The following is a 13,227-nucleotide window of genomic DNA, read 5'->3' on the forward strand; positions in this document are numbered from 1 at the left end:
CATTGATGTCTGAGAGATATCTTACTATGTTGCCCCAATGGCCTGGAACTGGACGAGTTTACTTGCTGGGGTTAATAGCATTTGATTATGTGGCAGTGTAAGACTTCTTTTAATGTGTGACAGGGCTGTGAAAGGCATCCGTCCTGAAGTGGCATAGTATGAATGAACTTGTAACAGAGACACTCACTACCACCACCCACCCAACCTCATTTCTAGAGAAGAGCAGGATACAATGTGGAAAGTAAGCGCTTGCAGCACCATGGGAGGAACCCACCCCAGATGCTACTGAATAGTTGATCTTCACTGCTTTTCGAGGGAATGAAGGGCTAGGATTTTGTCTTCCTGAGTTGGGGCTTAAAGTTTTTATTAGTATTTCTCATTTGTCTAATAGAAAAACATTGGAGCCAGGCATGGTGGTGCATGCCTTTAATCCCAGCACTCAGGAGGCAGAGGCAGGCAATTTCTGAGTTCGAGGCCAGTCTGGTCTACAAAGTGAGTTCCAGGACAGCCAGGGCTATACAGAGAAACCCTGTCTGGAAAAACCAGAAAAAAAAAAAAAAAAAAAAAAACACTGGGATGAAGTAAAATACAATAGTCAAGAAGAATTAGTCCCACTTAGTGGCATGCCATTCTTACCACCTTGATTCAGATCCCCCCAGATTATTGGTAACCTTTGTTTTGACAAGCCTTACCAGTATTGTTACCAGTGTTTCAGAAGTCTTTATACATTTGTCTTAAACCAAGGAATTTGGTTTCAATATCCAGCACCACAAAAACATTTTTAATCACAGTGTCATTGGGCCTCTATGACACACTGGGTTGCCGGGCGGTAGTGGCGCACACCTTTAATCCCAGCACTTGGGAGGCAGAGGCAGGCGGATTTCTGATTTCGAGGCCAGCCTGGTCTACAGAGTGAGTTCCAGGACAGCCAGGGCTACACAGAGAAACCCTGTCTCGAAAATCCAAAATAAACAAATAAATGACACACTGGCCAGATCCCTCCCTAATATGGGATTGGTGGTCACTCACTCTTGCCCAAATATTCACAGCATGTGTAGGTGTAGACCATAAGAGAACTAAAAATTATCAGGTGTTATATAATTTAAGAAATTTAAACCTAATCTCACATGGTTGGCTTAAATCTAACAATTAGTATAGTTTGGGGGTTGTATGGTGTTTCATTCCCATGTTTTCCTGAGACAAACCAGAAAAAAGTAATTTTAAAATCAGAAAATAAGATTTTGACGTAGCTTTGTGTGTAGAGATCAACAGCCTAGCAAGAAAGGTCCAATCTAGGAACATTTAAAAATTGTTGGATTGGGCTGGAGAGATGGCTCAGTGGTTAAGAGCACTGTTCTTCCAGAGGTCCTGAGTTCAATTCCCAGCAACCACACGGTGGCTCAAAACCCATCTGTAATGAAATCTGATGCCCTCTCCTGGTGTGTCTGAAGACAGTATATTCACATATATAAAATCTTTAATAAAAAAAAAAACTTCCCAGCACTCGGGAGGCAGAGGCAGGTGGATTTCTGAGTTCGAGGCCAGCCTAGTCTACAGAGTGAGTTCCAGGACAGCCAGGGCTACACAGAGAAACCCTGTCTCGAAAAAAAAAAAAAAAAAAAAAAAAAACTATTGGATCAGATTTTGACATAGCAGATGTGTGTATCAACAGCCCAGCAGGCAAGGTCTGACTCAGGAGCATTTTTTATGTTGTGTGTTTTTTTTTGGTTTTTTTTTTTAAGATTTATTATATGTAAGTACACTGTAGCTGTCTTCAGACACTCCAGAAGAGGGCGCCAGATCTTGTTACAGATGGTTGTGAGCCACCATGTGGTTGCTGGGATTTGAACTCTGGACCTTCGGAAGAGCAGTCGGGTGCTCTTACCCACTGAGCCATCTCACCAGCCCCAGGAGCATTTTTTTGAAATCTATCAGATTACTAGTGTCATGATCAACCAACAAACTTCTGCAGGCCTTGTCTCTAGCCTCTTGTCCGTGTTCAATATGTCTTATGTCAATCTTGGCTATCGCTTTGCAGTGTGAATTCTGAGTGGCGATATGAAATAGGATCTGAAGGGTTAGAAGTGACTGGGGGTCGGACTGTCAGCCTGCAGGACCATTGCTGTTACAAGGATCACTGTGCCTTGCAGATGATCAGCAGCATCGCACTTCGCATACAAGGAGCTCCTCTCACAACATCAAAGGTCGTTGCTAAACTACGGCCCGCCCTTAAAGGCCTGCTACAGAGTCTGTACCACGTGGGGACCCGTAGCACACTAATCCTGAGCAGCCGCTGTCTCCTGTGAAGCTAAAGTGTCAGGCAGCTAAAGTGTGCCTTCTAGCTTGTAGGAGGAAGTCCTCCAGGCAGGATGCCTGGGGTCAGCCCTGGGATGGAAGACACTGAGAAAGGGTTTCTAAACACTACTTTTTTTTCCTTTAAAACAAATAAACAACAAAAAAAAGTAAAATTTTATTACATACTTATTCCCAAAGAGGACAGAGAGGTACATCGAATATTCCAATTCATTGCATTGATTACAGAAGATGCTCACAACCACGCCATAGAAACTGTACTTGGGTTTTTGAGGGGGCGAGAGGGAAGCAGGTATGATAGTATATACATGCAATCCCAACATTTACAAGATGGAGAAGGGTCTCAAATTTGAAGCCAGCCTGAGCAATAATTAAGATTCTGTCTCAAAAAGCAAAACCAAAAACCACATACATAAAAGCCAGTTTTTTTCTTAAGTCATCAGACTATCTGGAGTAAACACATCATTTCTAAATAACCTACAAGTCCAAGGTTAACAGTAGCCAGTAGCAAACTAAGATGGAACTGTGGGTCAGGGATATTTTTCTGGGTCTTTAAACGTAACTCAGGCTGGATAGTAACTCATGATCCTGCTTCTGCCTCCCAAGTGCTAGAATTACAAGTATATGCTGCCTCCTCTGGTCAGTCAGTGGGGGCTATATCTTTGCCTCCAAAGAAGCTCTTACAGGGCTGTCACCTACTTGCCTTATACAGACCTTATACAGTCTTTTTGCAGTGCTACTTCTTCCATGGTTTTTATCTACCATATAGGAAGCCAGCCCCTTTGTCCTTCATTCAGATGCAGTAAACACAGGATCTCTTAATTGAGCTGAGAAGTTGGTTTTCAAAGCAAGAAACCACATGAAAATCTTTAATAAATAAGCAACCAAAGGTCTTAGATTGCAGTATATGAAATGTAATGTCACCTGTAAACAACCACCATACTACCAGACAGGTCTCTGCCAGACGTTATGGATTGCTTGGCTGAGCTACTGTAATCACGTGATACAGTACAGCCAGGCTAGTACCCATGACAGACCTGCCTTCTACCTAGGAAGGCTCCTGTCACACCTCATAGGGCTGTGCTGGTGGTAATGGTAAAGTAGAAAACGTTCAAAGGCCATCTAACTCCTAAGTTGCCTTCTTGAGCACGAGCCAGAACTAAAGCACCCAAACGTGACATTTGAGATATCCTCTTCTGGAGACAACATGAAGCCACAGCACAGCTGTGGAAGACAAGGGAAGGCTGTAGTCAGGCCACCAGCAGAGGACAGCGTGCAATCTGACAGGCAGCCTCAGGACCGAGTAATCTTGTCTGGGGGCATGAACCCTGTGTCCCCAAGGGTCCTGAGTGCCACACGACCATTGGGTCGAATCACCAGGTGGGTGATACTGCCGTTGTTGAGAGACAGGCGGAGCCAACCTTCTGGGGGAAACTGCAACGCTCTGGGGAGAGAAAAATAATGCTAGCAGAAAAGTTCAGGTTGATAGCCAGCTGCTTTGTTCAGGCAACTTGACAGCCTTCTGGAATAGATAGTCAGCTAAGCCAGTAACAGAGGAGAGTTTCTCAGGGGAAATGCCTCAGTAGTGCTCTAAATGAGATATTCTACCTGGGGACAAGGGCTTAACCCAACTAAGTAGAAATGTGCTCAGGGCTAGTGAGATCACGGCATTTAAAGTTTTCCATTGTGACTGTTTCTGACAGGCAGGACTAGGCTGGTCCCCCAGGATAAAGGTATGACACATGACCCCTGCATGGTTTCCTTGCACATAGTTCGTGCTCTTGTTTTCTTGAGATGGGGTTTCTCGGGCTTGCGAGATGGCTCAGTGGTTAAGAGCACTGACTGCTCTTCCGAAGGTCCCGAGTTCAAATCCCAGCAACCACATGGTGGTTCACAACCATCTGTAACGAAATCTGATGCCCTCTCCTGGAGTATCGGAGAACAGCTACAGTGTACTTACATATAATAAATAAATTCCAAAAAAAAAAAAAAAAAGACAGTGTTTCTCTGTGTGACACTGGCTGTCCTGGAACTCACTTCATACACCAGGCTGGCATTTGACAACACCCAGCTCCCATGCTCCTTTGAAGAGCACAAGTTTAGGAGCTGAAGCTGCTCTTACAGAGGAGCAGAGTCAATTCCCATCACCTATGTTGAGCAGCTCACAAAGTCTCAGACCACCTGCTCCAGGGCATCATCTTTTTCTGGCCTCTAAGAGCATGCAGACACATATGCATGAATATCTATCTGCTGAGCAGCTTGGTGTCACTTCTGCCATTTAACTTCAACTTAGTTTACCAACACCTGACATTTCCTGCTACTACTTGTTTAGTTTTAAAATGTAAATACTGTAAAAGCCCCGTGATGAGTCCTGGCTAATACTGAAAAAGGGACATAGTATTTGCCCTGCTTCTCCCCTGCACACACACACCTTTTTTTTCTTTTCTTTTTTTTTTTCTTTTTTTTCTTTTTTTGCGCCACCACGCCCGGCTTTTTTTTAAGAATGGGTTTTATGTAGCTCAGGCTGGACTCAAACTCACTGTATAGTTATACCTGACTTTGAGTATCTGCCTCCTGCCTCCACATCTTAAGTTCTGGGATTACAAGCATGCACCACTATACTGGTCTTTGTTTATGCTATGAAGCACTCTGCCAGTGGAGCTACATCTGTATACTGTTGTGGTCTGATGCTTAGAAAGCTTTTATATCCTCAAGGGGCTGCATAAATATTTACATGAACAAGCTTTATTTATATATTTGAGATAGAATCCCGAGCCAGGCATGGTGGCGCATGCCTTTAATCCCAGCACTTGGGAGGCAGAGGCAGGTGGATTTCTGAGTTCGAGGTCAGTCTGGTCTACAAGGTGAGTTCCAGGACAGTCAGGGCTATACAGAGAAACCCTGTCTCGAAAAACCAAAAAAAAAAAAAAAAAAGATAGATAGAGTCCCACTGTGCAGCCTGACTCACCTTGAACGATATAGAACAGGCTGGCCTAAAACAAACAAACCCACCCACCTTCTAAGTGCTAGGATGAAGGTATATGCCCCCACACCCATGGGTTACTTTACAGAAGGTATATTTCGTTTTGCTTTGAGAAAGGGTCTCACTATGTAACCCTGGTTAGCCTGGAACTCAGAGAGATCTGCCTGCCTCTGTTTCCTAAATGCTGGGACTAAATGTGTGCCACCATAACTGGCATAAAGTATATTTTTAAGCAATAAAGTGGATCCATGAGAGAGTTCAACTTGGGTAAAGGCCCTTGCTGTGCAAGCCTAACAACTTGAATTCAAGCCCTGGAACCCACATAAAGGTAGAAGTGACTCCACAAAGTTGTCCTGGATTTCCACACAAGCTCTATGGCACATATGGGGTTCTCTGTGTAGCCCAGTCTTTTCCTGGAACTAAGTAGACCAGGCTGGCCATGAACTCAAAGAGTTCCACCTGCCTCTGCTGGGATCAAAGGTGTGCACCACCACTTTACTGGGAAAAAAAGTAAAGCCTTTTCCCCCTTGGTGTTGAGGATCAAACCTGGGCTCCTAACAAACCAAACAAGCTACGCATCACTAAGCCACGCTCCAGCCCAAGATGCCATGGAGTCTTAGTGTTGCCAGTCACAACTCAGGATAACTCCTGAAGAGGTTTAGCTAAAAACTACCTGCCTTGCCGGGTGTGGTGGCGCACACCTTTAATCCCAGCACTCGGGAGGCAGAGGCAGCCTGGTCTACAAAGTGAGTTCCAGGACAGCCAGGGCTACACAGAGAAACCCTGTCTCGAAAAACAAAAAACAAAAAAAAAACTACCTACCTTTTTTCATGGCGTAAATATTCTTCCCACGTTAATTCTTTCTGCATTTTCATCATTAATGTCAGTTAAAGGGGACTATTTATGATAATGAGGTACAAAATAAACAGGGCACTCCTGGATGGATTAGTCACATGCTAAGAGGAATATATGGGGTGGGTCCTGACAAGCAATGGGGACCTCAGCATCCTAGAAGCACTTGCCTTCACTGGAGAGTGTTAATCTAAGTACTTGTCCACCACATCACCCTCCTTCCCACCACCAGTTCTATCTGATAATGAAGCTCCAAGGGCCCAGTAGGGATTCCCAGCTCCCCTACAGCATTGTAGTTTCTTGGGATTGATGCTTGCCTAAGTGACCATGAGATCCCCTAGCCATCTCTGGGCTTCTGTTCAGGTGTGATGGGAACACACCATCATGCCATGGGTGACAGTCCAAAGATAGGTAGCAGGCTACTATGCTGGCACCCATGAAAAAATGGCTAAAACAAGGATCTATGCAGGGAAACAGCATGAGCCTGGAACGTCCTATTGTATAAAAAGTAAAGAAAATCCAAAACACTACGTAGACTGAGCAGCAAACCAACAATCACAGGTCAGAATGTACAACAGGCCCAATCTCACGTACAGGACTAGCAGAAAAGAATCACGACCCCCAAGGTGCCCAAACTTTTCACAAACAAACATGGAGAAAGACAAAGCTTATAGAAGTTCTGATACCAAAAGGATGAAGGAAACAAACTCTCAGAGTAAGTCCGTGTTGCCGGCCACTGGCACCATCTACCAACAGACAACTAGAACAAATATGTAAAAAACAGACCAGGGGCGGTGGCTACGCATGCTTTTAATCCCAGCACTTGGCAGGCGTTTGAATCTCTTGAGTTCAAAGCCAGAGTAGAGTAAGTTTTAAGGCAGCCAGGGCTACACAGAGAAACCTTGTCTTGAAAAGCCTTAGACATTCACCGTTTTCATAAGGTAGTGGAGGCCAGAACACAGCTCCTTAATCATGTTATACACTGCCATGGCCAGCTTCACTGGGGACTTTTCACTGATAGAGCAGAGGTATTGTACAGACAACTGACCAGGCTTCACCAGTATTCCCAAGGAATGCATGGTTGCTGGCACTTACCTACAAACAATATAGCGGATGACATTGGCGTGGCATATGAAGATCTCATAGCTGTCCTCCTCCTGCCTGGCATCAGCTCGGTGGATGTAGTTCCTGAAGGCAGCCTCAATCCGGGCTCCATCTTCATAATACTGCTAGGAGCAGAGTAAGGAGTTGTCAGTGTGGAAGCAGACAAGGGTAACGGCAGGCCTTGCCCTCATCCAATGGCACAAGGGATGGCATTTTTTACCACAGCCTCTGGCTTCCAGTGAGAGACAGGTGGATCCGGTTCAATGGGGGCACCTTCCCGTAGCAAGTCTGTGCTGACTCTGCAGACACCTGGAAAAAAGCAGGCCCCTGTTCAGCAAGGTGTCCCAAGAGTGAATCTACCCCCTGCACAGCACACAACCAGCACTCACCTGGCAGGTGCTTGCTGATGATGTCTGTGGTCTCTACTGCACGGGTCATAGAGGAATGGACAATTTTATTAAACTTTAATCCCAGGCTTGCAAGTCGGAGCCCTGTGAGTTCAGCCTGTTCCCGACCTGGAAGGAAAAACACCTGTGAATGTCATAAACCAGGACCCTCCACTTACTGTATAAACAGTGAGGTGCTATCAAGCGTCACTCAAGATGTTATCCTCATAGACCTAACCAGGGTCAGAGCCCTGGGGAGCAAAGAAACAATCGGTTGTCCTCAACCCCAAGAGAAATTACACCAGATTCAATTAGCAACATGAGTAAACTTGACAGCAGTGGAATGTAGACCCTTTGCTATTCCTATTTTTATTCAACTATGTTGAAAATCAAGTTCCACTTGGGAATATAATATAGCCCACTGATAGAACTGCCTAACATGCAAAACTCTGAGTTCAATTCCCAATACTGATAAGGTAGAACAAAATCAAGGCTCAGCATCATGGTAGCCCACTGCCTCATGACAATAGATACAACATAACAACAAGGTGAAGAAAAAAGTGAAAACTGAACTGGGCTTAGTGGTGCAGACAGACTTGTACTCCCAACACTCAGGAGGCTGAGGCAGGAGAGTTGCCATGAGTTCAAGGCCTGCCTCAAACTACAAACTGATTCTCAGGGGTCACAAGGAGACAGTGATAGTAAATGCTTTTTCCTTAAATGTGCTTTAGCATATAGCTGAAAACATTCTAAGAAATCATTTTCCTTGTTTTGAAAATGAGTTTTTTTGCTGGATACAGCAACCTGCACCACAGTGGAGACCTGATACCCTGCTTATGCCCAGGGGTCAGAAGCCACAGAACAACTCCTCAGGTTGGAGAAACAATCTGTTAGAGGAGAATCCTGGAGACATTGTGACCATCCAACTTTTTTTGAGTATTATACAAATGGGAAATATGCCACCTATCAATAAACTTTAAAATGGAACGGCACACCACCATGTTCACCTTCCCAGCTACTTGGGAAGCAAGGCAGGGGAATCAGGAATTCAGACTACATAATGAGAGTCTGTCTGCATCACCACCATGCTGAAAGGTAGGAGGGGCGGGGAGGAGGAGGAGGAGCAGAGAGAAGGCCTAGATCCCAGGTTCAGTCGGTAACTGACTTCAAGACCAACCAAGGAGTCGTACCTAATGGCGTCAGGGTGCGGTCCTTCTCCAGGGAGCCGTCCACATGGTACTGGGAATGCCGGATGAGGAAGATGTGCCTTGTGGCCTTGGCTTTATAGTGGTCCAGCCTGGATGTCAGCTCGTCTTCTCCAGACTCCACGTTCCTTTTCTTCAGGTTAACGAGGGACAGTGGCTCTCGCCTAATTGTAAAAGTGTGTCTTATCTTATGACCTCTTGTCCAAGACACCTTTCAGTGCTTGGGAAAAGGCCTGGGGGAGAAGCCCAGGCCAGAGAGCCTAGCCTCGCTCTGGGTGATACATACATTATTCCTGCATATAACATGAAGCCTCAGGTTCATGATCCTGGTGAAGACAGGCTGGGTGAGGAGATGGCTCACAGGTTAAAGTGCTTGTTATACAAGCAGGAAGACTGGAGTTAGGAAGCCATATAAATACTGGGTAGGTATAATGGCCCACTTATAATTGCAGCCTCAGAACGTGGAGACCCCCAGAAGAAGCTGTCTAGTCAGGCTACTTGTGTTAGCTGAGAGGCCGTGCCTTAAACAATAATCCAGAAGTATGATTGAGAGAAACAATTTCCATATCTACCCCGGGCTTTCCCAAAGACCTACACACATGTGATCTCACACACAAGCACATGAGAAGGAAAAAAAAAAAAAAAAAGAGAAACCCAATAATGCCGCAAATAAGCAAGCAGTGTCAAGAGATGTGAGAGTGGGTAGTTGCACTGCAGCGGAGTCTAGAACTGTACTGTGTGTGTGACTCCAGTAGTCTTGGGGCTGTTTCATTCATTTACTACTTCTGCTGGTGATAATAAGACAGGCCCTCTCAGTGTAGCTCAGGCTGACGTCACAACAATTCTACTTCAGCCTTCCAAGTATGAGGAGTACAAGCGAGCATACACTAACATCCCTAACGTAAGTTAAAAATACTAGGCACAGGACCTTGGCTGTGCTTTCTCACAGTACAAGTCTGGACTCCTCACACTCTGGAAATGCTGAGGTGGAAGGATCACAAAAGGCCAGGTTGAGTAAGTAAGTCTAACTATACTTAGGTCTTTTGTAGCTCAAGATTCCACACTCAATATTCAATCAACCGGGCATCAAAAAATACTCAAAAGTTTGCATCTGAACTAAACAGACCTTTTTGTATGTGATTTTTTTTTAAACCTCAAGCTATATAATTTAACAACTACTTAGGTTGCAATTTTATTGTACTGAGTGTGATAAATAATCTAGGAATGATTTAAAGTACACAGGATAAGCTAGATGTCTAGGTCATCTTTAAATACTTCATTATCATGAACATCCACAGAGTTTGATATGTTCAGGGATCATGGACCCAATCCCCCAGCATACAGAGGGATTACTATAATTAATTTAAAATCAAATAAAAATAGAGCTCTTTTCTAAGTCACACTAAACACACTGTAAGTGTTCAGCAGTCACTGGGGTAGTGGCCATCACAATGTTGAGGACTATAGTTAGCGGAGTGGAAGCAGGAGCTGAAGAAACTGAAGCTACTCAGTTAAATGGAGGAGGCAGGAACAGGACAAGTCAAACCTGCCCAAATTAACACAATGGTGGAAGTGGAAGGTCTGGAAAGTGTGGTGGTGGCAGCTCAAGCACGATCTGAGCAGGCTAACCTGGGGTGTTAGTCCCATATACAGACCAGGCCAAAGTCTTGCTGCAGCTACAGGGCTGTGTGTGGGGCTGAACCAGACAAAATTTGGAGACGACTGTCAGAGAGGAAGGCATACCAGAAAGAAACCAAGTGGATATGCCCCTTTTAGTCCCTTCCGGCACTTGTTGATCCATCTGTCATGCATCCTTCCCCACCTAACAAGGATCCAGTCACTGTACCAATCCATCCACGGAAGCAGACACAGCAAGCAAATATGAAACATTTAAAATCAGGTCATTTCATTTTTCTTCTTCTTCTTCTTTTTTTTTTTTTTTTTTTTTTTTGAGACAAGATGTTTCTATATAGCCCAGAATTCAGAGTTCTGCCTGCCTCTGACTCCCAGTGCTGGAATTAAAGCTGCATGCCACTCGCTATACATGCCACTGTACCCGGCTTCCATGGGTAACCCAACCCTTGGTTCTACTTCAAGCACAGGTTCTCTGGCCTCTGAAGGGATAGCATGCTTGCAGTCCCAATCTTCCCCAAGCTGCAGGAGGAGAATTTGTGAGGCAAACCTGGCTGTCTATCAAGACCCTGACTCTGAGTAAGACTTAATCCTTTGGAATTTCAGGCCCACAGAGGATGGTGGTCCTGGGACAAAGACCTTCTGGTGCACTGTCCCTGAACAAGGACTCTTCGAGGATGGGGTCCGGGAGGGTAGAGGTCCCTCAGAGAGACGGGTGGCCCAGGCGCGAAGACCCTCGGGAGGTGCGCCATCCAGGCACGGCCACTGATTCACACAAACTCAAAACACAGCGTCCCCTTCCCTTCAGGGCACCGATCTCCGCCATCCCGGGATGGAGATGAGGAAGCAGGCCCGAGCCCAAACCTCCCGTCCCCGCACCTGTCCCAGTTGGTGTCCCAGACGCCGCGCCCGGCTCGCGCTCCCGTCCAGGCCGGCGGCTCGGTCGCCCGCGTGTCTGCATCCCCGCCACCTCGCGGCTTCCCTACCGCGACCGCCGAGAAGAGAACAGCGGCCGAGCCACCGGCCAGACCACAGGCCGCCAGCTGAAGCGCCTGCCGAAAAGCCATGCCGCAAATCGCGCGACCCGACGGCGGGACACCAGGGACACGCTTCCGCTTCCGGCTGGTGGAAGTCCCACCCCTTCCCCCACCCCCGAGACGAATCAGGAAACGCGGCCCCGGGGCGCCACCTGCCGGTGGTCGCAGGGTAGTAGCGCAGATGCCTGCCCTTTAGTGGGTGTGACCCAGTGGGTGGAAATCAGGCACTGGGGTTTATTTATTTATTTAATATATTTTTTTTGGTTTTTCGAGACAGGGTTTCTCTGTGTAGCCCTGACTGTCCTGGAACTCACTCTGTAGACCAGGCTGGCCTCGAACTCAGAAATCTGCCTGCAGGCACTGGGTTTATATGAATTGAAAAACCTCAAGTTTGGCACTTCAATCTGAAGTTTTTATGTTTTCATTTGTAATCTTTAAGCGTATGCATACTCTCAACTTTCACCTCCAGAATTCTTTCCATTTTTTTCCCTAAGAACCTTCTTCATTCAACTATCAACCCTCCATTCCTCATCCCTAGTCCCTGGCACCTACCATCGTGCCTCCAAGTTTTACCCCTCAAGTTGTTATTGATCAATTGACCGGGTCCTTCTGTGTAGGAAAGGTGTCCACCTGCTATTCCAGGGCCATTGTACCCAAGGCCTAGGGACTAAACTGGTAGACCCAGTGATTTACAGTTCCAGGCTCGGGCTTATTACTTTGGGCTTTAACTACCAAGAGGCCCAGCACTTGGCAGCTGTTATAATTTTCATCTTTGAGCAGCAATGAACAGCAGCAGGCATTTGGTAATATTACTGCTCCTGAATGAACCTCTAACCTCAGACATTCTCAGAACCCTTGGCCTTCCACAATGGCTAAGGTTGGTCCTTTGGCTAGACAGCTCCCTAAAAAAAGTCTTAGCAACCGTATCTGTTTTTTCCACAGCCTTCTTTCACCTCAGCTCTCTATTCTCTCTAGCCTAGGCCTTATTGGTGTTACTAGCTCAGCCTACCCTACTATTGATAAAAATAAATTAAATTTTTTTACAAAAACCCTCTAAAGCCTGACATACCAAAAAAAGGGATACAGAGGCTGCATTTCCACTGACTGAAAAGTGAGTTTCAGTCGGCTTATATATAAAGAGAAAAGGGTTATGGCAAGGGTCTTAGCCCCAATCCTGGCAGTCCTTCATGCACGTTTGAATCAATCACAGGTTTTCTGCAGAGCTACCAAGGGAGAGCCTCCCCTCTGACCTGGATAAGATGATTGCAAGGTCATCAGAATTCACCACCATGCTGTCTTGCTCAGTGTCGGTGGAGGCTGTCTGGACAGATCATGACTGGAGCAAGTCTTCCATGGAGGTTCTGGTTGCCCATATGACTGCAGAGGTGTCTGCCCAGTGAGCCCCAATATCTAAATTGGCTGCCAGGAGGGCAGTGTGGCTAGTAGTCCTTAAGAGGCTGCTTTCCTGACAGGACCTCAGCCAGGCACCAGAGCAGGACCTGTTAGATGCTTTAATCTTTCACAGGAAGCATCAATAGGGTATGTGCCTGACAAAATCTGTAACAAAATTACAGTATAGTTCTTTTTTTTTATTATTTTGTTTTGTTTTTTGAGACAGGGTTTCTCTGTGTAGCCCTGGCTGTCCTGGAACTCACTTTGTGGACCAGGCTGGCCTTGAACTCAGAAATCTGCCTGCCTCTGCCTCCTGAGTGCTG

General features: G+C 46.0%; 1 protein-coding gene across 2 annotated transcripts; it reads right to left on the bottom strand.

The window, feature by feature from the left end:
* Positions 1-2,446: 2,446 nt before the first annotated feature.
* Pgam5 (PGAM family member 5, mitochondrial serine/threonine protein phosphatase) lies at positions 2,447-11,589 on the bottom strand. 2 transcript variants are annotated; one of them, XM_021162442.2, is made up of 6 exons: positions 11,355-11,589; positions 8,829-9,007; positions 7,642-7,767; positions 7,473-7,561; positions 7,244-7,374; positions 2,447-3,757 (listed from the first exon to the last, which is right to left on the bottom strand). In XM_021162442.2, the coding sequence occupies exons 1-6, from the start codon at positions 11,540-11,542 to the stop codon at positions 3,607-3,609; spliced, it is 864 nt and encodes a 287-aa protein (XP_021018101.1). In that variant the 5' UTR covers positions 11,543-11,589; the 3' UTR covers positions 2,447-3,606. The 2 variants fall into 2 exon arrangements, with proteins under 2 accessions (XP_021018101.1, XP_021018100.1); XM_021162441.2 differs by having other exon boundaries at positions 7,244-7,377.
* Between the last annotated feature and the right edge of the window lie 1,638 nt (positions 11,590-13,227).

This window comes from Mus caroli, unplaced genomic scaffold (assembly GCF_978045245.1).
Source record: "Mus caroli unplaced genomic scaffold, Mus_caroli_1 scaffold_4, whole genome shotgun sequence".
NCBI classification, from domain to species: domain Eukaryota; kingdom Metazoa; phylum Chordata; class Mammalia; order Rodentia; family Muridae; genus Mus; species Mus caroli.